At 44.7% G+C, this 24,346-nt stretch overlaps 2 protein-coding genes and 1 long non-coding RNA gene across 6 annotated transcripts in view; 1 reads left to right on the top strand and 2 right to left on the bottom strand.

Moving 5' to 3' along the window:
• The window catches only part of Mpv17 (mitochondrial inner membrane protein MPV17), a 12,662-nt gene extending 11,207 nt beyond the window's left edge, over window positions 1-1,455 (bottom strand). Inside the window, exons 1-2 of the mRNA XM_027424477.2 lie at window positions 1,301-1,455; window positions 704-778 (exon numbers count right to left, since the gene is read on the bottom strand). Of these exons, the coding sequence (XP_027280278.1) occupies window positions 704-778; window positions 1,301-1,394 (169 nt within the window). The 5' untranslated portion in view covers window positions 1,395-1,455. The remainder of the gene's footprint in view (window positions 1-703; window positions 779-1,300) is intronic.
• LOC118238158 lies at window positions 1,352-7,117 on the top strand. The gene is made up of 3 exons (XR_004770860.1): window positions 1,352-1,523; window positions 2,025-2,172; window positions 6,820-7,117. It is a non-coding gene; the product is annotated as an uncharacterized LOC118238158 (long non-coding RNA).
• Window positions 2,850-24,346, bottom strand: Gtf3c2 (general transcription factor IIIC subunit 2). Of its 4 annotated transcripts, XM_027424472.2 has the most exons (21): window positions 24,078-24,346; window positions 20,763-20,825; window positions 18,510-18,779; window positions 18,027-18,348; window positions 17,651-17,779; window positions 17,047-17,323; window positions 14,385-14,479; window positions 14,052-14,129; window positions 13,419-13,517; window positions 12,751-12,978; window positions 12,487-12,598; window positions 12,197-12,305; window positions 11,674-11,699; window positions 10,996-11,125; window positions 7,363-7,507; window positions 7,117-7,278; window positions 6,872-6,959; window positions 6,522-6,650; window positions 5,410-5,559; window positions 5,211-5,318; window positions 2,850-4,593 (listed from the first exon to the last, which is right to left on the bottom strand). In XM_027424472.2, the coding sequence occupies exons 3-21, from the start codon at window positions 18,754-18,756 to the stop codon at window positions 4,375-4,377; spliced, it is 2,853 nt and encodes a 950-aa protein (XP_027280273.1). In that variant the 5' UTR covers window positions 18,757-18,779; window positions 20,763-20,825; window positions 24,078-24,346; the 3' UTR covers window positions 2,850-4,374. The 4 variants fall into 4 exon arrangements, with proteins under 4 accessions (XP_027280273.1, XP_027280271.1, XP_027280274.1 ...); XM_027424470.2 differs by lacking the exon at window positions 20,763-20,825; XM_027424473.2 differs by lacking the exons at window positions 17,651-17,779; window positions 20,763-20,825 and having other exon boundaries at window positions 24,078-24,345.

The following is a 24,346-nucleotide window of genomic DNA, read 5'->3' as shown; positions in this document are numbered from 1 at the left end:
GGCCCCTGTGACACAATGCATGCATATGAATGTGCTTGGCACACTATGAAATGAGGGAGGAAAACATTTAACTTCCCAAAGTGGGCAGTCTCCTGGGGACAATGCTTTTAAGAATGGACTATTTAAGCCACTCAGCAGTGGTACAACCCTTTGATCCCAGCACTTGGGATCTCTAAGTTTAAGGCCAGCCTAGTCTATAGAATTCCAGGACAGCCAGGGTTACTCAGATAAACCCTGTCTTGAAAAACAAACAAACAAAAAGGATTACTTAGGCTTGTGAGGACTTTCAGTCCTACTGGACAGAACTGTGTGTGCCTCTCTCTCTTTTTAGATATATTGTTACCACTTTTTAATTATTTTAAATTATCTGTGTGTGTGGGGGGGGTGCAAGAGAGTGCAGGTGCCCCAAGTGGCTGAAGGTGTCGGATCCCCCTGGAACTGGAGTTACAGGTGGCTCTGAGCCAGACAAGGGTGCTAGGTCCTCCACAAGAGCCAGCATGTGCTGTTAACCTCTGAGCCATCTCTCTAGCGCCCCAGTGTGTATATCTTAGGAATAGCTTTGGGACTTCGCCTTCCAAAACAGACTAATTCCGGATGAAGAGAAAGTCAGCTCCTCCAGGGGGGCTAAATAGGAGGAAGTAGGTGCCTCTTCCTCCTCAAGTCAGCCACTCTAGTCATGCCCTGATCGCAGAGAGACACTCACCAGCTGTCAGAACCTGGACTTTCCACGGATGTGCAGCCAGGGCCCTCTGGTATGCCCGCCAGAGTGCCATGCCTCCTGTCAAACCAAGAGGAGAAGTCACTCCCACTGCCCTTCCTCACAGTAAAGAACACGCCTGCCATTTCCTATGCTCACTCTCTCCACTTTAAAAACCTGCAAATGACAGAGGCCTCAGAAAGGCTGCTTACTGGGCAATGTCCTGCCTCATGGTCACTTTAGACAACTGGAGAAGCCTGTCGTTTGGACACTCGCAGTCCAGGAGAAATGTTAGTGCCTGGGCCCTAGATACTTAGAACTTTAGAATTCCCAGAGGCTGCCTCTGATACCCCAAACCGGGTCCTGAAGCAAGGCTACCTGGGGGCCTCCAGATCTGATCTAAACACGAGGTCACGTTTACTCTAGCTTCTATCCAGAGTCTAGGTTTCTGCCCCATCCCAAGCAAACACGATGGGTCCCCAATTTGAGTGCACCTCCACACCGGAAATGAACCACGAGCTGGGTCTGGAAGGTCACATGACCTGCAGGAGCTTATGGCCCACAGCGCTTTAAAACACTGACTGCCAAGAATCCTCCACTCACCTGAAAGCCAGCAAGCAATGCGTGGAAGCTTCTCCCACGTGACCGGCGCTGGCTGAGGGACTTCCGTATCGAGCCCCGCCCCTTCCGTCTGCATGAAGCCTGTCGTTTGGACACTCGCAGTCCAGGAGAAATGTTAGTGCCTGGGCCCTAGATACTTATTGTAACATGGCTCAGCCGGCCACCTAGTGGGCAGCATCCTTCTCATGGAGTGCACCAAACAGCGGTGTGTATGCGGGGGGAGGCCTGGTCTGTGCTTCCCTATACCTGTCTGGTCCCGGGTCCCACCCCACAGGTCCCCACTATCCCAGTCTCCGGGAGCTAGCCCGGTCTGGACTCCCTCGTTTGAAAACTTGAATGCTGGACTCGGATTTGTGCTTCATACCAAAATGTTAAGCTGTGTACGAGATATTTTCCAACATGCAGTCGACTTCCACGAAACCAGTGGCATAGCAGATTCTGAGAGCACCCGTGTTAGCTCCCTGTAAAGCCTTTGTCATGAGCTTGCAGTGTGCCTACCAGGGTTCCTTACATTTTAGAGATGTGCAAGAGGGGACCCAATGGAGTCATTTTAAGCAAAGAGGCATACACCTGTTTGAAAAATCAGGGAACTAATTCTCCTCCCAGCTGTAACACCCAAAGCCTTGCAATTACCTTCCCCAGGTAGGTATCCATTCCAAAGTCCTGAGAAAGCTCAACTTTCTTGTTCTCCTTCTGCCTACCCCAGCTCATTTACTAAACTCCTGTATGGCTACTGAAGGGTGAATGATTAGCTACTAGAGAGAATAAGGATTCAATGGAATTCAGATTCCTGTGTACAGAACACGCTAAAGGAATTTACGCCAGTGGATGTAAAGGACCAAATGTTCGAGACTGTAAGTGTTTTTATGGGTTCAGATCTCAGTGCTAGATTTGGTAGTTATGCGACCGTATTCAGATTGCTTAACCTCTCAGAATCTATTCAGTACATAAAACACTATACCCGATAGAGCTCTACAACATATGTAAAGCACCCAAGAGCAAATTTATCCAGCCTTCTCTGAAGCACATGGAGTGCCTTCCCTGTCCACCCAACTCAGAGAGAAGGGGTTCCCTGGTGAAATCTGATCGGCTTTTGTTTTTTGGGGGACTGAACCAAGGTCCTTGTATATGCTAAGCACATGGTCTTCCACTGACCTACAACACCCCAGCCCTGAGATAAGGTCTTGAAGGATGAACAGGATTTAGGTGATGCTAGGAAAAGACAACTGGAGAAGGCAACAAACTAGGCTAAGGCACAAAGGAAGCACAGAAAATCAATAGAGTATAAGGTAGATAGATGGGTACACTGGGAAGGAATAAAATGAGAAAAGGTTCATGGGAAAGGGAAAAGAACAGCAGAAAACATCGCCCGCATTTTCTTGACTTCAAGACGAGGGCTGCAGGGCAGCTGGCACCAGTCTACCACACCTCAGCCTTTAATTCCCAGGCCCCACCTTCTCTACCACTGCAAGCAGGGAAACATGGATGCGCTGTGTCAAAGGGTTGCTCTGCAGGACAAGCCAAGCTTCTCTGCAATGGAAGGCACTTCTTTATTAGTTCAAAAAGCAAGCCTGACACAGCCTGAGTTGGATCACAACAGAGTGGTACAACACTTGGCTCCTTCACACCAGCATGGGTTGTGGTCCTTCTGCTGCTTAAGGACTTCCTATAGGCCTGCTCCCTCTTCTGTATAGGAAGGGACTGAACTACTTGATTCTCTTCTGAAAGATTTGGCATTTGACAGATCTTCTATATACTCAGGCAGAAAGCTGTTCCCAGATATGACAGACCAGTCTTGAGTGCTCTAAAGTCTAGGTTTTGTTTCAGGTACTATCTAGAATGCATCTCTTCCAAGAGGAAGCAGGAGACCTATTTGTTTCCTATTTCCTAAGATGGTCTAACTACTTCCTTCCAAACCTCAGCCTGCACCCCTACATGTCCCATGGCTGTGGTCTGGCGATTTCACATCACTGGGGCTGCCTGTGCTTTCGAGGCAGTATCTCAGTCATGTGAGGTGCAGCTATCCACAAGAGGACTCTATCCAGATGACAATACATTATTGGGTTCTAAATACTTTCTATACAGAGTTTAAACATGTTTAATATGTCAACAATGTGACCATATCATGAAGATCAAAAATCATGACTTGTAAAAGAATGATTGAAATAACTAAAGATATTTAATCTAGAGAAAAAAATGGCTTGGAAACACATGATAGCTACTGTTAAGTACTGAAAAGGGCACTCACAGGGAAGAATGACTCAATCTCCTAACACCCATTAGTAAAATTAATAGAGGTATAATCTTGACTTGATAGAAAGGAAATTTTTTTCTTACTTTTTGGTTTTATGAGATAGCCCAGACTGAATGCAAAATTGTGATCCTCCTGCCTCGGCCTCCCAAGTGCTGGGATTGCGGGTGTGCACCATTATACCCAGCTCCAAAAATTTAAAAAACACTACTATCTAGGAGTGTTCAAGTAGTGTCACGTGACCAATGATTGGGAATATTTCATAAGCAGGAGCCATTAAGAGCTGGCCGCTGTTCTACTGTAGGGAGTTTATGGTGTTCCTCAGTTAAAGTATTACGAGCAGCTTCAGTCCAATAAGTTACTGTCCCCCCATTGGGCCTGTGTGTTGGTTATTCTAAAGAGGAAGAATGGAAGGCAGTAACATCAAATCCTGGAAAAGGGCAGGAGCCTTCATGAAGATATCCTTTCCGACTCTCCAAACACCCACTCACAAGTGGTCTCAAAAACACCCAGTACCTTTACTTAGCTTTACCTCCTTCACAATATGCTCAATATGAGCAATTTGACTCCCAAGCCTAGGTCAGGCCTGAGTGTTTCTTGTGAGCCACGGTTTTAGGCATAGGAATTGTTGTGGAGGGGGAGCCCCCCTACCTGCAGGGAGCTGTGACCATAGAAGTCTGTGAAAGGAGAGGGATTAAGGAGTTCTGGGCAGATAGGCCTAAAGATCTAGGCCTGGCACCATCACTGTGCATGGGGGCCATTTGTTCTTGGCAGACTTCAATCCAAGAGCTCTGTGTGGACCAGACTAGGGATTGGGGGAAAGGCAATGGCTGGCTGGAGAGAAACCAGGCCCTTCAGTTGAAAAGGAGGTTTGGAACATAGCATTGAAGTGGGCTCGGCTTTCAAGCTGCACACGGTGGGCCAGCGGGGAGGTGAGTCCACGGACAAAATGGATCCGAACCAGCCCTGACTGCCCCCCAGATACCAGCCATCCATAGGAATCCAGGTTTGGGCTGAAACGTACCTGTGGAGAGAACAGAAAACCAAAAAGAGCCTCAGGGGTTGTCTTAGGGTAACCCCTAGCCATGTAAGCTTTAAAAAATGGTCACTACAAGCCGGGCGTTGGTGGCACATGCCTTTAATCCCAGTACTCAGGAGGCAGAGGCAAGAGGATCTCTGTGAGTCAGAGACCAACCTGGTCTACAGAGCAAGTTCCAGGACAGGCTTCAAAACAATGCAAAGAAACCCTGTCTCAAAAAAGAAAAACAAAAAAAGAAAAAAGAAAGAAAAAGAAAAACAAACAAAAAGTCACTACACCTTTAGCCCCAGTACCCAGAAGGCAAATGCAGATGTATACCTGTATCTCTGTGAGTTTGAGGCCAACTCAGGAGAGCCAGGGATACATAGAAACATCCTCTCTCAAAAAACACCCAAAACCAATCAACCAAATAAATAAAAAAAAACAAGTCACTATCAGGAGGCCTGGACCACGAGAGACAGTCAATGAATGAGCTCTATACATCATGCCCCAGGAGATGCTACCAAGGCTGCTTCTCCTCTAGCCATCTCTGCTGCCTTTTAGTCTCACATTCTACTGATCACAGGCACGGGTGGGGGGGGGGGTTTGCAAGAGGCTCTCACCTTGTGAATAGCTTCAAGTTGCAGCCTGTCCAGGCAAAGCTGAGAGTGTCCCTCTCCTTCCTGCATGCGCAACATCGGTTCTCTACGGAGCAGGTTGTGGAAGGAACTCTGGGGAACAGAAGTGGAATTCCTTAGCTTTTCCTGTTATCTAAGGTTTCTATTTTTTCTAATGCCACACTGATTTGTAGCCACAACTTACCAGATCTGTATCTTGAAAGAGTAAGTAGTGGTGATTGATGGTCTCAGTGTAAGTTCTTGCTTTGGGAGGATTGGGGGTCTCAGAGGAGGTCGAGGAGTCTTGGTCTTCAGGACTGTCCTGGTAAGCTATCAGATCTGCTTTATATATGGGCTAGGAGAAGACCGTAAGATTAGTGTCTTGCATAAAATAAAAGTTCAAAGAATAACTTTTGGGCGTCAATTCTCTCTTCTATCCTGTGGTCCCAGGGATTGACTTCAGTGAACACAGACGTAGCCAGTGTTTATATACTGAGACAGCTCTCCAGCCTAAGGTAGATTTTTTTTTTTCCCCTTTTGGTTTTCTGTTGTTGTTTGAAGAAGGGTTTCTCTGTATAGCCCTAGCTATCCTGGAACTCAGTATGCAAACCAGGCTGGCCTCAGAACTCACAAAGATCTGCCAGCCTCTGCCTCCCAAGTGCTGGGATTAAAGGTGTGTGCCACCACCTGAGATTAGACTTTAAAATACTGAGCACAAAAGCAGAAAGTAAACTGGTTTACTGTGGCAAAGTCTCATAAGTAGTAAGAATAAAAATACACTTAAAACCAGTGTGTAGTGGCGCATGCCTTTAATCCCAGCACTTAGAAGGCAGAAGCAAGCAGATCTCTGTGAGTTTGAGGCTAGCCTGGTCCACAGAGTGAGTTCCAAGACATCCAGGACTGTTACACAGAGAAACCCTGTCTTGAAAAACCAAAAGAAAAACAAACAAAACCCTGGGGCTAGCATGATGGCTGTGGGTAAAGCTCTGGCTGCTAAGCCTGGTAACTTGAGTTTAATCTCCAGGATCTAAATGGTAGGGAGAGAAATGACTCTCAAAAGTTGTCCTCTGGTCACACACAAACCATGGCATGCACACCACCTCCCATACACATACAGAATAATATAATGACAGCAACATTTAAAAAAAAAAAAAAAAAAAAAAGCATGCTCAGCTCCAATAGGGCAGAGAATATATCTAATTCCTTGTTACAAGGACACTATATCAGAGCTTGGAGAACAAGCAGTAGTTTGCATTCTACCATGAGTTGACAAGGAAAGTAGATTATGACCTAATAGGTGGATGTTTGTATACTTACAAATCTTCTTTCTGCAGGTTTCTTGACATTAATTGGGTTTGATGCCATATCAGGTAAAATAGCTGCAATGAGCTCCCCAGATATATCTCCTGCAGCTACTGTCCCAAGCCAGTCTGAACCTGAAAGACTCTAATAGGAAGAGACATTATTTATTTCACCCATCCACTCATTCATTCCTGTGATAGTGACTATACAGTCTGAGATTGAGGAGAGATATACAAAGAAATGACTCATGTCCCTCATGATAATCATATACTGTTCCTCCTTATACATGTTCCTCTGACCCTGACTACTAAAGTGAGCGAATGAGCATCTCTGGCATACTGAAGCTTGGGGAAGGAGAGGCTCACCCAGACGGTGCCTTTTCGTGGAGCAGTAAAGTAGGCCTTAAAACCAAGGTAACCAGCATCGATGTAATGAATTCCACAGAGTCCGTAACTATAAAAGAAAGAGATAAAATAAACTGTACTTCTCCGAAGAGTAAGTTCTTTTCTTACAGAATTCAAAATAACCCAGAATCCAACCCTCCTTTCTCCAGTTTGTGCCCCAACCCTTAGGGCCTGTCCCCAGAACTCATATCTTCATCTTGCCGTACGAGGCATAGCAGTTGTCCTGGGCCACTGTGACACCGTTGTAGGGAAGCAGCCAGGAAAGCTCTGTACTCAAGAAGCGCTTGATACAGTTTATTGGTTCATAAGGTCGCCGAAGATCCCAGAATTTGATTTTCCGGTCACTCCCCGCAGAAACCAGGAAATGACTGAAAAGATAGGAGAACAAATCAGAGCCAGTATGGAAGAGTTCAGTCTGCTGCAGTCTCCTCCACAGCCCTCTTATCCTGTACCTGTTAGCTTTGCACCACTGAATTGTACGAACAGCCTGGTCGTGGGCTAGGAAACACTGGAAGGGATATAGTTTTAAGGAGCCATCAGAGAGATGTATCCGTTGGAGGGGTGAATTAGTGGGAAGATTCCAGAAAACCACCATGCCTGAAGTAGGAATAGAATATGTAGGCATTAAAGCAGCGTTTCTCAACCTGAGGGTCATGACACCTTTGACAAACTTCTATCTCCAAAAATATTCTCATTATGATTCGTAACTGTAGCAAAATTACAGTCATGAAGTAGTGACGAAATAATTTTATATTTGGGGGTAAGCACAACATGAGGAACCGTGTTAATGGTTGCAGTATTAGGAAGGCTGAGAACCATTTTGATTCCGTGTTCTCACTTCTTTCTTTGGGACCCAGACTTTGTCTCTTGCTCTCAAATCCAAACTACAGTCAAAGAGTAGGAATGATGATGACCACTGAGCTCTCCCTCCCAGCTCAAATACCCAACACGACATCAACCAGAAGTGACAGCTTAGTCCTGGGCGTGCATCTGAAGTTTCAGTTTGAGTATATCTGATGGCTGCTAAATAAAAGTAAGACTTTTAAACTTTTTATTGTATATTTGTCCATGTATGGGTATGTGTTTATGTGAGATGCCAGAAGAGGGCTGTGGATCTCCTAGAGCAGGATTTGCAGGTGGCTCTGAGCTGCCCCATATGAGCGCAGGAACTGAATTTAAGTCCTCTGCAAGAGCAGTGCATGCTCTTAACTGCTGAGTCACTTGTTGGGCCTCAGAGTAAAATTGTGCACATCTGCTAATACTGGCACATGCTTATAATCTCAGCATTCGGGCTGAAGCAGGATGATTTGCCTGGGACACACATAAAACTCTATCTCAACCAAATAAACCAAAAGCCCTTTAGAATAGCAGTTGACAAACTATAACCAACAGACCTGACAGATTCAGTGTTGTCTTTTTGTTTTGGTACTAGGGACTAAACTTGTCTCATGCATGCCAGGCAAGTGCTTCACCTCAAGGGGATGGAGTTATAGCCCCAGTGTCACACTCTTTTGAGACAGTATCTTAGTCTGCAGCCTAGGTTGGCCTCACACTACACTCACAGCATTCTTCTGTCGCCGCCTATGTGTTGGGAAAGTAGTTATCAGCCTCAATGCTTGGCTTAGGCTGCCTGTTTTGGTAAGTTATACTGAAATACTGTCACATCTATTCATTTATGAAATGTCTAGGGTTGATTATTTATCCAAATAGCAGACTTTAGCACCAACAATGGCAAATTAGCTTGGGAGGCAGAGGCAGGCGGATCTCTGTGAGTTTGAGACCAGCCTGGTCTACAAGAGCAAGTTCCAGGACAGCCTCCAAAGCCACAGAGAAACCCTGTCTCAGGGGGGAAAAAAGTCTAATTTTACTCCACAAGAATAATAAAAGCAACAAAATGCAGAGGAAAAGACAACAAATGTACAAACAGAAAACAACTTGGTTGACTTAAAACAACCAAGGGGTTGAAGAGATGGCTCAGTGGTTAAGAATACTAGATGCTCTTCCAGAGGTCCTGAGTTCAATTCCCAGCAACCACATGATGGATCACAACCATCTGTAATGAGATCTGGTGACCTCTTCTGGCCTGCAGGGATACATGCAGACAAAACACTGTATACATAATAAATAAATCTTTAAAAAAAAAAAAAAAAAAAAAAAAAAAAAAAAAAAAAAGGCTGGCAAAGGAGAGGTACTTAGAAATATAACTCAGATGAAATAAAAGATACAGGATAGCCAGGCATTGGTGGAGCACACACCTTTAATCCCAGCACTCAGGAGGCAGAGGCAGGCGGATCTCTGTGAGTTCGAGGTCAGCCTGGTCTCCAGAGCGAGTGCCAGGATAGGCTCCAAAGCTACAAAGAGAAACCCAGTGGGGGGGGGGGGTGGATAAAGGATATATATATAAAAAAAAAAAATCTTACGTACACAAATTTAGGGAGTATAGTATTTATGAACCTTTTTCAAAAAAAAAAAAAAGCAAATACAGTGAATTGTGGGTAAGTAATGAAAATAACACAGCAATGGAGGCAAGAGACTAAGCTGAGAGACCTCAGTGAGACAACCGTTACATCACTCCAGCTAAAGTAACTGATCTCACATATGCAAGGACTGAATTCAATCACCGGCACTGGGAGAGGTGTAACCACAGTAATACACCATGAGACATGTACCCTGATAGTGAAAATGCCATCAAAGAAAAACAGAAAACAGATATGCGTATGATGTAAGAAGTTTTAAAAAGCATCAATTTCCTTATCTTCCTGACAGAAAGTCTACTGATCTGAAAATGAAACTTACTTAAAAACAATTAAAATAGGCTGGTGAGATGGCTCAGTAAGGTATTCTGCTGAAAGTAAGGTTGTAAGGTCACCAGCTGCCAAAACCAACAACCTGACTTTGATCTCAGTGATCTACCTACATGGCTGAAAAAAAAAAGACCAACTTCCATAAGTTGTCCTCTAACCTCCACAGTTGCTCCTCCTCAAATTAAGAAATGTGAAAATATGTAACTAATAATAAGTACCTTTAAATTGTACTTATTTGAATAACTGGGGGATTATACCCAGGACCTAATATTAGGTAAGTACTTGCTAACCTTTCTATTATGAGAAAGAGTCTCTAAAAATGCCTGGGCATTCCTCGAACATGATCCTCCTACCTCAGGCTCTGAAGAGCCGATTACAGCCCTGCACCACCAAGCATTGGAACCCCTAGCGCTGGGAATTGAACCCACATCCTCTGGAAGAGCAGCCAGTGTTCTTAACTGATGAGACACTTCCCCCACCCTCTACATCTTTAAATTAAACAGCTTATATATCGTATGATCGTTTCTATAAAGTTGTCTTTCTTTAAATTTCTATGATAAACTCCTGTACTATCAGAGAATTTTTCTATTTTCTATTTTGTAGTGGGAATATTTATGTGAAGTACATTCATTTCAAGCACACAATTTTATGAGTTTGACAAGTACTTACACCAGTGGAAAAAAACCCCACAAACAAGAACCCAAAATTATAGTAATATTTCTTCTTTGTATATTTTTTTTACAATGCTTGAATTTTTATAAAATTTATTTTATAGCCAGGCGTTGGTGGCGCATGCCTTTAATTCCAGCACTTGGGAGGTAGAGGCAGGCGGATCTCTGTGAGTTCGAGGCCAGCCTGGTCTCCAGAGCAAATGCCAGGTAGGCTCCAAAGCTACACAGAGAAACCCTGTCTCAAAAAACCAAAGAAAGAAAGAAAGAAAGAAAGAAAGAAAGAAAGAAAGAAAGAAAGAAAGAAAGAAAATTTATTTTATGTATGTATTTTCCTTGCATGTCTGTCTGTGTACTATGTGCACGCCTAGTGCCCCGAGACCAGAAGAGGGCTTTGGATCCCCTGAAATTGGAGTTATAGACAGTTGTGAGCTACCAGGTAGGTGCTGGAAACCAAACCCAGGTCATCTGCAAGAGCAACAAATGCATATAACTGCTGAGCTGTTATATGCTTGAATATTTTCAACTATAATATAATGTCATGCTTAACCAAAAGACAACACAAACCCATGTACATATAAAAAGCTTAAAGAGCAATGGTCTTGGTTTTTACCATTATAATATCCTGCAGCCAGGTGGTGATGGGGCCTGGTAGGCATCCAAGCCAGGCTAAGGCACTGACCACACTCAGAGGGGTCTGAAGCTTGCACAGACCCCACCTGAAGGGTTGCCAAACACTGTACCTGTAAGGATAAAAGAGATAAGATCACAATTAGGGATTCTTACTGCTTGAAATAAGACTCTAATCAGTTTTGTTTTTTTTTGTTTTTTTAAAGATTTATTTGATGTGTCTAAGTGGCTTCTGTGTGTGTGTATCTGGTGCCCATGGAAGCCAGAAGAGGCGGGGGTCAGATCTCCTAGAACCAGAGTTATGGTTGGTTGTGAGCCATCATGTAGATGCTAGGAATCAAACTAAGGTCCTCTAAAAGAGGAGAAAGTGTCTCCAGCGCCCTCAAATCTGTTTTTTGTTTTGTTTTGTTTTTTGAAGACAGGGTTTCTCTGTGTAGCCTGGAACTCTCTGTCGACCAGGCTGGCCTCAAACTCACAGAGGTCCACCTGCCTCTGCCTCCCCAGTACTGGGATTAAAAGTGTACGCACCACCTCCTGGCTTCAAATCAGTTCTTAATCCAGAAGGGGATACTTTTCACAAGTGAAAGACTCACTGTAGAATCTGTAAAATAAGGCTCTGGGAAGATGAAGCCTCAACTAAGATAACAGGTTTCCGACTCACCTTGTAGATGGCAGGCTTCATAGCATCTGTGAGGGAAGAAGAACAAACAGCTGATACTTTGGATCCACAGGGTTGAGCTCCTATGCAAGCCTTGCTTTGAGACCAGGATCTCAGGCCCAGGCAATGCCCTTCCTTCATCCTCTCACCATCTCCACCTGCCCCTCTTCTTCCCCAACAGTAGCTTTCCTTCTTTTTCCTTCTGTGAGAACCACTAACTACTCCACATGGTCTTCTTTGCTGTTTCTAGAATTCTGCTCATTTGCTCAGTTTTTTTTTTTTCCATTAACCATTTGCTCTTTCCTTACTGACTCGTTCCTACAGTTCTATGTATATTATACATGCTCTACTATTTCCTCTTCAAGAGTTAATTAAGCACATAAAGTCAGGTGTAGTAGTGTAGACCTATAATCTCTGAACGTGGGAGGCAGAAGGAGGAGGAACAGAAGTTCAAAGTCATCCTCAGCTACATGGTAAGTTCAAGGCCAGCCTGGGCTACGTGAGACTCTGCAGCTGTGTGACTTGCCTGGAGGCTGCTGAGCCAAGAGGGCCTCAGGATGCGGTAGACTGAACAGAAGTACCTTCCCATCCGAGCAGGCCAGGGCCAAGAGACCCAGCCGAGGCAGGAGAGGAGCCTAGAGAGTGAGAGCAGATCTGTGCTGAGGCTTGCTGCTTTCAGCTGCCTCTCAGAAAACCCGAGGCTCTGTCCCTTAGATCATGACACAGATTGATGGAAAACTCCACCCACCACATTCTAACCTTCCTTCCTCCAACTAGAAGAACTCCCAGAGCTAGCCCACAGTCAACTACAAGTACCTTCCGAGGGGTTTCTGGATGTTCCCATGCACCACTGGGGCAGAACTTGATGTCCCAGATACAGCCACTGTCACAGGCAATCCCATAGACAAAGTGGGCCCTGTTGCCAGGACTGGAGAAAGAAACATGGGAGATAGTAGGTAGGAAGAGCTAGGACTGACGGAGCTCCACTTCCTTGTCTTGTCTCAGCCCAATGCAAGCCCTTCCCCAGCCTTGTTTCTCCCTCACCCACCTGCCTGTGGCAGTGTCCCAGCCCCACCTCACCAGCTTTCTTGCTGCAAAGTCCCAAGGCCCCAGAGCTGCAGCAGCCCAGGGCCTGAATGAAGCTGGCTCAGTGGGTGTGTCTCATTCATGTCTGGGCTGGAGAAAAGGGCCACATACTGTGAGGCTGCTGACCCTTCAGGCACTGGGCACCAGTCCAGAGCCCAGAGCGGTCCTCCTGTGAAGAAGGACACATCCCAGCGCTCTGGATGTGCTGTGATGGAGCTAAATCTATAGAAAAGTCAGAGAGCAAAGGGATTATTAGGGAATTTAAGGATAAAATGCAAAGTCCCACTGGAACAGGTATGATCCGCTTATATGAGGCTCTGAAAAGTCAGTCTGTGGTTGGAGCAGGACTCTGCCACAGCTCAAATCTCCTTCCTTTCCCTCTCAGAAATGAACTCCAGCTCATCTTCAAAGATAAGAGGCTGTTTGTTTATGCTAAATGCATGTTACCTTGTGAATTGGCCTGACCAAAGCTCCCAAACTTCTCTCAGCCCAGCATGCAGAGAAAGCTAACACTGTACATTGGAGAGGACTAGCCTGCTACAGCTGGACTCTAAACTCAGAAGTCAGGAGAGGACAGGACTAATCTGCTATCTCTTACAACATTCATTCTTTCTATTCTCTCTTGGAGAATCAGAGAAAAAGGCTGGGTGACTATGTTTTACCTATTTATTCTGTAGATTGTGCCGTCCTCAGGAATCCCTTCACGGTGTACTGAGAACAGGGGAGACTTCTCCTCCTGGGGCAGGTAGGGAGCTGCTTCACTGTGGGAAGCAAAAACATCAGCTTGAGCTCAGAAGAGTTTCACTACCACAGAATTCCCATGTATGCCTAAAAATTGTCACTTGTCTGTCTTCTCCTTCCAGGCCTCTTTGGTGGTTAATATTTTCAACTTGATAGGACCTAGAATCACCTATTAGCCAAGCCTGTGGGCACACCTGTGAAGGGTTACCTAGATTAGACTGGCCTCTGGGTAACTTTGTGAGCGATTTTCTCTATTAGGTTAACTGAAATGAGACAATTCACCCTAAGAGCCCACAGGCTTGGGTTCTGGACTATAGAAAACAGATGCTAGCTGAGCACTGGCACCCACTGATCTCACTCCCCAGCTGCAGATAAAGTGCAACCAGCTGCCTCAGCGTTCTGCCAGGAATTCCCAGCATGACATACTGGTGCCTTCGACTGTGAGCCAAAACAAATGCTCTCTCTCTCTCTCTCTCCATACAGTTGCTTTTGTCGGGGTATCCTAGCACAGCAATAGAAAGTAGCACAGCTTCAGAGATGTCAATCCAACTTACAGTTCCGTCAACAGCTGCCACTTCCAAGCTACTGGGATCCATTCAGCAAACTCCCAGAATGAATGCTGCTGTTCTCGGCTAGAGAGACAGAAGCATCATCAATGGGCACGGAGAGACCCCACACAGCACTATCTAAGACCATGTTCTGTGAGGGTGGGAGTGACCAGCACTTGAAATGTGGTCAAGAACTAGAGAGATCTTGCCCTTAACAGAGTCTCTCAGTAATGAGCACCACCACCACATTCCACACATAAGCTAGGGTTGCTCTCTTTCTAGATGGTCTTGTATTCCTCCTCCACCCCCTTGCCCTCAGTCTCTGTCCCCAAATCTCACAGGTCCTTGGTGAGGTGCAGGCACTTCCAAACAGGAGCCATGATGTAATTGGGTAAGCCATTGGGAGCCATGCCCCGGCAGTGTGGTTTCTGCTTCTGAGGATCAAATTAAAGAAAACATACACATTTTAGGTTAGAGAATGCCCCAGAAGATAGCTTTCTTTCTTGGTTTGTAACTTTCCTTGGTGTTTACATATCCCCCTCACAGCCCTTTCAGCATCTAAGCAGACTTGTGCTCCAATGACTGACTCTACCTATCAAAGCCGTCTCTGGTCACCTTTCTGCAGTCTCCACGACATTTGCTTCAGAGGGTTCTCATACACTTCCTGAAACTCCTGCCCTGTGGGACAGTGCTACCGATCCCTCCCACATCCAGTAACCCTTTAAATACCCTTTCCCTCCTTTGATAGGTCAAGGACAGCATTCTTTTATATGCAGTCCTGGAGTCTCACCCATATTCCAGAGATGACTATCACCCAACTATAAAGTTCACAGTATTATAAACTTGGCTCAATCACAACTTTTCTACAAGCTGTAGGTCTACAGAGCCATATTAAGGAAAAAGAAAAATCATATATCAAATAAATAAATAAATAAAAGGCTCTAACCCCAGCATTTGGGGGAAGAAAGAGATCCAACCAAAAAACAAAACAACAACAACAAAAAAAACAGTAGAAAATGATATTGGGAGACATTCAAGATCTATCTGTAGCCTCCACACCTTAGCACACATTGCCACAGGCATGTACATACACATATGGGTAAGTACACCTGTGCACGCACGCAATGTACCTACCTAACAAAGTTCCTGTCTATGCAGGTTGTGGTAGTGCACGCCTGCAATGCGAGTACTAAGACAACTGCAGCAAGAGGGTCAAGTTTGAGACCAGTCTGAACTAAACAGAGTTAAAGCTCAGCTTAAGGTATAAGAACATGTCTAAGAAAGTTCCTAAAGTCTACAAAAAATTAAAAGATTTTAGGGCTGGCATGATGGCTCAGCAGACTAAGTGCTTGTTGCCAAGTCTGATGACCGGAGTTGGATCCCTAGAACCCACAATGATGGAAAGAACAGATTTCCCTGAGTTGTTTACTGACTTCCTTACTCACTCTGTAGCATTCAAGTACCCACACAATATTTGGATGATATTCTTAATGTATGTATGTATAATATATATTATATGCACACAGACAATATATACACTTCTTAAATACTTTGGTTTTGTTGTATTTTTATTTTCAAAAAATAAAACTGATCCCAAAGAATCAGTTACCTTGATTACTGAGGGTCTCACCCTCCTTTAAATGTGTACTCAGGGCAAGTGAAGCCCCTGGGCCCACCCACTGGAGACCAGACAATGATATCGTGGGCTCAATCATAGCTCACAGGATAAATGAAAGCTGTCTTCCAAATGTCAGCTGCAACCTGTCCTAGTTCCTGCCTTGTTTTTTGTTTTTTTTTTTTAACTTAAAAAGATTGTGCACGATGGGTGGGTGGTGGCACATGCCTTTAACCCCAGCACTGGGGAAGCAGAGGCAGGCAGATCTCTGTGAGTTCGAGACCAGCCTGGTCTACAAGAGCTAATTCCAGGACAGTCTCCAAAGCCACAAAGAAACCCTGTCTCGAATACCTGCTCCCCCCAGAAAAAGAAAAAGAAAAAAAAAAAAAAAAAAAAAAAGATTCTGCAGCAGCTTTAGCTGGAAATGTTAAGAATAGTTTTGGGAACTGTCAGGCCTGGTGGCACAGGCTGACAATCCTAACTGTTCAAAAGGCTGAGGCAGAAGGATTGCAAATTCAAGGCCTGAAAGTTTAGGGCCACCCTAGGAAACTTAGTGAAACTGTGTCTCAAAATTTAAAATAGAAAAGTGAAAGACCAAAAAAAAAAAAAAAAAGAGCTGGGTATATGGCTCAGCAAGAGCACTTGCCTAACATGCTTGAGGACTTGGGTTCAATCCTCAGTACCATGAAAGAAAAGAAGAATGTTCTAATAAAGCCACAGAATTGCACACTTTTAAATGGCAAGTTTATGTTATGTATATTTATCACAGTCAAAAACTAAACAAAACTGGGGCTGGAGAGATGGCTCAGCCGTTAAGAGAGTGGACTGTACTTCCAGAGGATCCGGGTTCAATTCCCAGCACTACATGGCAGCTCACACCTGTCGTAACTCCAGTTTCAGGGGACACAACACCCACAAACACCAATACACATAAAACAAACAAAAACCAGCATGTATTGGCACCTACACCTTCCTACGCCTTCCATCCTGTCTACCAATCTCTCTCCCTGCTCGCCTGCTGCAATCACCTTCTAGGGAAACACCACCCCTGGAAACCTGTTCTAGCCCTTCAAGGCCCAGCACAAGTGGCATTCCTCTGTGAAATTTGAGCAGTCAGTTCCCCTCCCCCACGTCTAAGTCATTTTGTAGCATTCAGTAGAGACAGGATCCTTGTTCACACATGTGTTTCCTAGTAAAAAAATACTCTGGAGAGAACCACCTTATTCACTGTGTTCTCCCCACATAGCCTCCCCAATACATCACATTTTTGAAGTTTCCCCCCTTTTTGGTACTAGTTTTGGGCATGAGAGATCAAAGTCATCCTCTGGATACTCAGATGCTCCTAAAATTCCCATGTTCCCACTCTTTTTTGTCAAGTCTACTAACCCCCGCAGTGGGTCCTCGTGGGGTGCTTCGGGGTGCAACAGGCTCAGGATCAGACGAGTTCTCACTTGGGGCCTCACTTTCTTCCTCATCTTCACCCTCAACCTGAAGAACGAAGTCTTCATCCCGAGCGTTACCATCTTCGTCACCCTGAGAAGCTGCTTGTCGGGTCTTCTTGGGCTTGGTGGGGCTGCTCACCTTGGGACTCTTAGGGCCTGACAGTGGAGCAGGCAGGGCTGTTGAGAGCTCTTCAGCCAGTTCCTGAAGGTACAGAAGTGCCCTGTGGGACAGGGCGGAGTCAGAGCCATGCTCACAAGCACTCAACAAAGCCCACACTTCCAGACTTTATTATTACTTTATTATCTCAGTAATGCTTTGAAGCAGCTGCCAATTTCCCCTTCCCTCCAATAGATGCAGAAACAGAAATCCAAGAAAATTAAGTGACTTGGCATAGGCAAGCCAAATACCAAGGAATCTGAGTCTAGGTTTTCTAATTCTAGGCCAATTCACTCTTTAGTCTACCACATAGAACATAAATAAAGGGTAAGGGAAAGAAGCAAAGGCACATAAACACTGAAATATATTGAGTGGTAAAAGCAATGAAGACCTGGGGGAAGTCTGTGAAAAATGTGATGGAGAGCCAGGTGTGGTGGCGCACGCCTGCAATCCCAGCACTCGGGAGGCTGAGGTGGGAGGATCGCAAGTTCGAGGCCAACCTGGGTTAGGCAGCGACACCCTGTCTCAAAACAAAAACAAAACAAACAAAAATGTGATGGAGTATGAGGTACAGAAAGAAATCACTTAGATACAAAAGTTAGCAACACATACCACAAAAGTGGCTTTAAGAGCTAAAGGGTTGCCCCCACCCAGAACCCAGACACCACCCTACTTACCTCACCAGTCTTCCCATCTCTCCAACATCTGCCCCACCTTCCCCCCATCAACCACCACCCCTCCACCAGGCTGTGTCCCACAATCCTTACACTTGGGCAGCCCTTCGGCGGGGTCGTTCCCCAGAAGGGGTCTCAAAGTCCTCAGGGGGCCTCTTTGGATGTGGAGACTCTGGCTGATCTAGGCCTTTGGACAACTTCAGAAGCAGCAGGTCTCCCTTGGACTTTTGACTTCGTTTCTTAGGCATGGGGGTGGATAGAGGGTTGGACTGATCTAAGAGACCAGGAACCAGAGGGGTGGATGGAGGTTTACGCTGCTGAGGCCTTTTAGGGCCTCTTGGTGTCCTACCACCTCTCTTCCCGGAAGGCTTTGAGGCCCTAGGGTTTGAGACCTTTGACATCTCTGAAGAAAGATCTGTGGAGAAGAATATGGCCTGTGAGATGGGCTTAGGGCAAAGTTCCTTGGAGTGCAGTATACAGTACCCAAGTTTGTTAGAACCCACAAGCTCAACATGCTATTTCTTTCATCCTAATCTAATCATGGAGAGACCTGAAGAGCCAGAGTAAAGTACATACCTTGCTGCTCCAATATGGAGAGGCTCTCCTGATCTGGAGGAAGCCTCCTCTTGTCAGAAGAACCCTCAAACCCAGGCAAAGGAGTAGGTAGTGACATCTCGATGGAAGTCTCCACACTGGATGTTTCTGAAGACGCCTTGACATCCAGCTGGTTTAGTTCTTCTTGTTCAGGAGAGTCTACCACAATCATGTTCCCCACGGGGTCGGCCTCCCCCAGGGCAACATAGCCGACCCCGCAGGTATCCATCAGCACCCCCCAAAATGGCTGCCCTGCATACAGAGATATAGCAATGAGTGGAACACAGAAGCTATGTGTAGAGACTTAGAGTTTTTTCTTTCCCCTCTTCATCCAACAACCAGAAATCCAAGCATCCTGATCTCTAGTCATTCATTCATTCAAATAGCTACTGGGGTAGTAAGATGACTTAGTAGGTTAAGATTCTTGCTACCAAGTCTGATGCCTTGGATTCAATCCCCCTGATCCACGTGGCATGCTGTAAAGAGAAAACCAACTTGTATAAGTTGTACTCTGACTTCCACGTGCTCACATGTGCCCCCTTATCAAACAAATAAATGCACCCCCCCAACACACAAACTATTATGTTACACACTGCTCTAGGAACTAGTAAATGATAAGACAAACAAGGAGCTGGACATAGTAGTGCACACCTGTAATCCCAGCTCCTGGGAAGCTGAGGCAGGAGAGATGCTGTGATTTCGAGACCAGCCTGGACTACACACAAGCCCCTGTTTCAGAAAAGAAAAAAACAACAACAAAAGACAGGCAAGATGCTACCTTGTTGAGATTTACATTCTCATGGAGCAGACAACAAATAAGTAATGATAATAAGATAATAAGCTACCATTTATTACTATATACCAAATAATACTAAATGTTTATGTCACTTAATCCTTATATATCTTCATAAGAATATAGAAATGAATATACAATTAACGTAGTTCTTATTAAAAAACACCAAAATAAACCATATTCAGATCCCCCACCACAAGGGGAAAAAAAGGAGACATAAATTACGCATCTTTAGAGAAGAACTGTAACTTCCTAAAAAACAGACTAAACAACAGCTGCCAAGCAGGTGTGACAGTGCAGTGCAAAGTCCTAGCTACTAAGGAAACTGAAGCAAAAGGACAATTTGAGCCCAGGTATCCGGGACCAGCATGAGGTATAATACAGCGAGATTCTTAAACATATAGAGTTGCCACAAACTATTAAAATGGAGACAAAAGTAGGCTATTAAAACTGATACTATTGCCAGATACTAATAAAACTGAGCTAAAGTAGGCTACCCAGAGATAACATCCATTCTATGAATATTAGTAAAGGAACACATTTCCTTAAGAATAAGAGTTGTTGGGGGTGAGGGGAGGGAGAGGAAGAAGGGACTTGAAATAAGCTTGTTCCCTAACTAGAACTAATAAAATAAAATAAAAACAATAAAAAACAATTAAAAAATAAAAATAATAAAAAAAGAATAAGAGTTGTACTGAACTAAGTGGGAAAGCACAATTTGAAATCCTAGCACTTGGGGGGTGGAGGCAGGAGTTCAAGACTAGCCCGGGCTACATAAGATCATGCATGACATAAAAAAAAAAAAAAAAAAAAAAAAAAAAAACAGTAAGAGTTTTCTGGAACCTAGCCATCAATGTTATACTTCAACTGGGGAGAGGAGGGTGCCTATTGGCTACAATACAGTTAAAGATCATCCTATCACATTAAGAGAACTTTCTCACATCAAACAGTGAATTAAATTGTCCCAATATAGAACCACATGCCAAGAAGACTGGCAGAAGTAAAACACTGGTCACAAACCAAAACTTTGAGCAAATAGAACTCAGTAAGGGTCCAGATTTTGGTCAGGACAATCTGTTTGTCTTTGACAAGAGGTAGAAACAGATCAAATCCCAGGAGGTAACCCTCCATAGTTTGAGATATAACTAAAAGATAAAGAATTCATCAGCCTCAATGGAAAAAATGTACTCATATAAATTCTAAAAGAAATATACAAGCTAAAGCTCCCACCCCTCTTCTTCTAACATGGCAGCAGTAAACCCTTTAACTCAAGTGGTAAGGATACAGTGCAGCCTCATATGCTAAAGATACTGTCTATGGTGTCTTTGTCTTTGGTAAATAGAAAACCTGTAGCCCATTTAAAACCCATTAACAAAAAAAGGATCCAATACAGGAGCTATGTACAGACAGGACAGAAAGAAAAAAAAAAAGTTGAAAAGTACCTTTCAAAAGAACTATTCCAGAAAACAGAAGAAAATTTTCAGCAAACACAAAAACTACAGGATCTAGGAAACAAGAGAAAACAATGGCAAGGAGGTTTAAGCAAACTGGCAGCCACAGGGAAAGGAATTAAGTCAAAAGTAAATTCTTAGAAATTAAATCCACAGGAAGAGAAACAGCAAATTAAAACTATACTGCTAAAAAGTGAAGTAAAGGGCAGATTTGAGAAAAACCACAGACTGCAAAGAGGGAAGAGCTAGTGACAAAAAATGACATAATGGAGGAGAGGTGAGGGGCTAACAATTAGTAATTTACCAGCTTTGTTGTTCTTGAGATAGGGCTGGCTTTGAACTGACAGAAATTTGCCTGCCTCTGCTGAAGTAAAGGTGTGTTTTACCATCCCTGGTTTAAGTAATTTATGTTTTAAGAAGGAAGACAAGTATGATGGCACACAATTGTAATCCTGCACTTGGGAGGTGATGTGAAGAGATCAGGAGTTCAAGACTGGCCTTTGAAACTTGAGAGATCTTGCCTCACAAACTAAGAAGAAATGGGAACAGAAAGAACAAAACTTCAAAAATTTAGTAGAAGAGGTTTGGGGGTATTGGCACCTTCCTTTAATATCTATGAGTCCAAGGCCAGCCTGGTCTACATCAGGAGTTATAGGCAAGCCCTGGCTTTAAACAAAACAAAAAAATTGAACAGAAGAGAGGGAGGAGTGGTGGTTGGCACCTGTGATTCCAGCAGCAGAAGGGAGCAGAGGCAAGAGGATGGAGACTTCAAGACCAGCAGGGATACAGTAAGACCCTGTCTCCTCTCATGCTCTCCTCCCTCCCAACACTGGAATAAGGAAGACCTCAATTTAAACATCAAGAAGGCTTACTGGAAAAAAAAAAAAAACAAAAAACAAAAGAAGGCTTACTGGGTTAAGGGAGGTGGAGAGATGGCCCAGCAGTTAGGAGCACTTGCTGCTCTTGCAGAGGACCTGGATTGGTTCCCAGCATCTACATGGTGGCTACAACCAACCAGAACTCCAGTGGTGCACAGACATGCACCAAAGCAAAACACCCACCACACACAAAATAAATAAATAAATGGCTTATTGTGCACAAGAAAAATAAGATCAATAAATAATTATTAAGACCAGAGCCAGGCACTCGGGAGTCAAGAGGCAGGTGGATCTCTGTGCGTTCGAGGCCAGCCTAGTCTACAAAGCTACACAGAGAAACCCTGTCCCGAAAAGCAAACAAACAAAAAATTTATTACTGAGACCAAAAAGCAAACAAATGTATATCTCAGTACTTTTGACACATGTCTCTTAAAGAGGAAAAGGCATCAGACCCGCTTCAAAGTTCTCAAAAAATACTTGAGGTCAGAAAATAAAGAATTAAAGGTTTGAGAAAAAAGTCTTTACTAAGCTGGGAGGTCATTCATGTGAAGGCAACATCGTGCCATTCTTTCCTATGGGGTAGAGAAATAGTTCAGGAGTAAAGCACTTGCCTAGCATCCCCCCGAAGCCCTAGATTGAATCCCCAGCACAGAAAGGGCGGGAGGGAGGAAGACTTTCTGATTGAGAAGCTGTGATATCAAAAGACTGGCAGTATTTACAACAGTGAAACATTAAATTGAGATTAGGTAACTATGGTAACTATAGCTATGAAACAGATTCTAACTTGAAATCTTAAAGGGTTCTTTGGCCATGATGGTGAATACTTGTACTCTCAGCCCTCAGGAGTTGAAGCTAAAGGATCCCGGAGTTCAAGTCCAACCTGGAATTAAAACCTGTCTAAAATAAGGGCCTTGCAAAATAAATAACAACAAAATAATATGTTGACTGTAGTAAACCAAGACAAAATCTATCTTCTTTGAAAGTTTGTAAGATCTTGCCTATTACAGTATTCAAATTTGATGTGTGGTAAATACAACAATTAACTCATAACTTTTCTCACTGAGTGACTCAACATACAAAAAAAAAAATATCCTTCTGAAGATTCACTTCTTGTGAAAGGCAGTGGCAGTGAGTGGTTCAATTCCTTTTTTGTTTTTTTGAGACGGGTTTCTCTGTGTATCCCTGCCGGTTCTGGAACTCACTCTGTAGACCAGGCTGGCCTCGGAGTCACAGAGAGCAACCTGCCTCTGCCTCCAGAGTTCTGGGATTAAAGATGTGTGCCACCACCGCCTGGCTGAGTGGTGTAATTTCTACTTGAGTTTATAATACAAATTTTGAACAGACAGGAAGAAATGTTCAGCAAATTCTAATTAGAGTTTTTACATTCTAGACTGTCTGATTTCCTTGCCACTTCAGGCTGCTAACCTGACTACTTGGGCAAAAGAAAAACAATTAGATAACACTACATCATAAACATGAATCACTTCACATACACTGGTTTAACACACTATTCCCCCAAAGTAACCCAGTGAATTTTACTGGTACAAAAATGAACATTTTCATTTGGCGGTTATTTTTATTTTAACTTGCACAGAAACCTTCAACTCATGTTTTCAGCTTATACTGCTAGAGACTACGGAGTGTGAACTTGAAAAGTAGAACAACTTAAAACTATTAAGAAAACGGCACTACAGTTGATAACGGTAAGAGGTAACGTTAGCAAAAGATTAACTTAAATCTATGCAAAAGTATGTCCCCACGGGCAAACATATCTGATTATATCCTAAACCTATCCAGCAAAGTGAATTACCTCCTGTGGGGGTGAAGTCGCCATCTCTGTCTTGCCCAGCAGACGGCCAACTTGCCGCGGGATAAAAAGACCAGACAAGGAAACATAACTGGCCCTTGGCTGCGCCAATGGGGTTGCAGCGCGCGGGGCACAACCCCCGGGGTTAGAGCCACTTGGAGAAAAAGGCTGGGACACAATGAGAGGGGACTGACTGCAAAGAGTCTAGACACCGCCACCTGCCATTCCCCGATCCTAGCCGTGGGGGCAGCTTTCTCCGCCAGCCTGTGCAGCAGGCGAGCCCCGACTTCCCTACGCCTGAGGACAACAGAAGGTTCACCGAGTGCAAGGGGAGCAGCGTAAGCAGCGCGGAAGCCTGAGCCCAGATTGCTGCGCTGCTCGCACCGCGTGGGGGAAGAGAGCAGAGCAGGCTGGCAGAGATGGGGGATGCTCAGTGGCTACCGTGGGGACTGGGGGGAGAGCGCGACGGTTTTCTGGAGACGCGCGAAGGCTGGGAGGCGCGCTGCCTGGCGCGGGGGTAAGAGCGGAATCGGGAGTCGGTTCCCAGTGCCTTAGCGCTGCGGCGAACGAAGGGGAGGAGTAATTCTGGGTCCCCCGCACACCCCGTTGCGGTACACTCACCCGCGCCAAAGTCCTTCCGGAAGTCCAAGTTCGAAGATGGCGCCGCCTGTCGGGTCGCGGTTTTATGACGAAATCTTGAGTAGCTCTTCCTTGCCCCGCCCCCGGCACAAGGTAAACGCCAGCTTGGTCCGGAGTGCGTTCCCCGCCGAAGTTTCTATTAAACTCCGTGTTCCATAATGCAGCGCGGCGCTGTGCGGCGCGGCGCGGAGCCCTCCGACGCCCGCGAGCTGTAGCCGGGCTTCCGCGGCCCTGGGACACGGCAGGGCCTT

Source organism: Cricetulus griseus, chromosome 7 (assembly GCF_003668045.3).
Source record: "Cricetulus griseus strain 17A/GY chromosome 7, alternate assembly CriGri-PICRH-1.0, whole genome shotgun sequence".
NCBI classification, from domain to species: Eukaryota; Metazoa; Chordata; class Mammalia; order Rodentia; family Cricetidae; genus Cricetulus; species Cricetulus griseus.
The sequence above is the reverse complement of the archived record's forward strand: the minus strand, read 5'-3'. Positions and strand labels throughout refer to the sequence as shown.

What these genes read in the sequence shown, in the direction of transcription:
- Gtf3c2 (XM_027424472.2), bottom strand. Translation starts at nt 18,756, where the DNA reads ATGGATACCTGCGGGGTCGGCTATGTTGCCCTGGGGGAGGCCGACCCC. An exon ending in CACGAGGACCCACTGCGGGG is followed by an intron (nt 14,480 to 17,046) that starts GTTAGTAGACTT and finishes TTTGATCCTCAG; the next exon opens with AAGCAGAAACCACACTGCCG. An exon ending in ACAATCTACAGAATAAATAG is followed by an intron (nt 12,979 to 13,418) that starts GTAAAACATAGT and finishes ACTTTTCTATAG; the next exon opens with ATTTAGCTCCATCACAGCAC.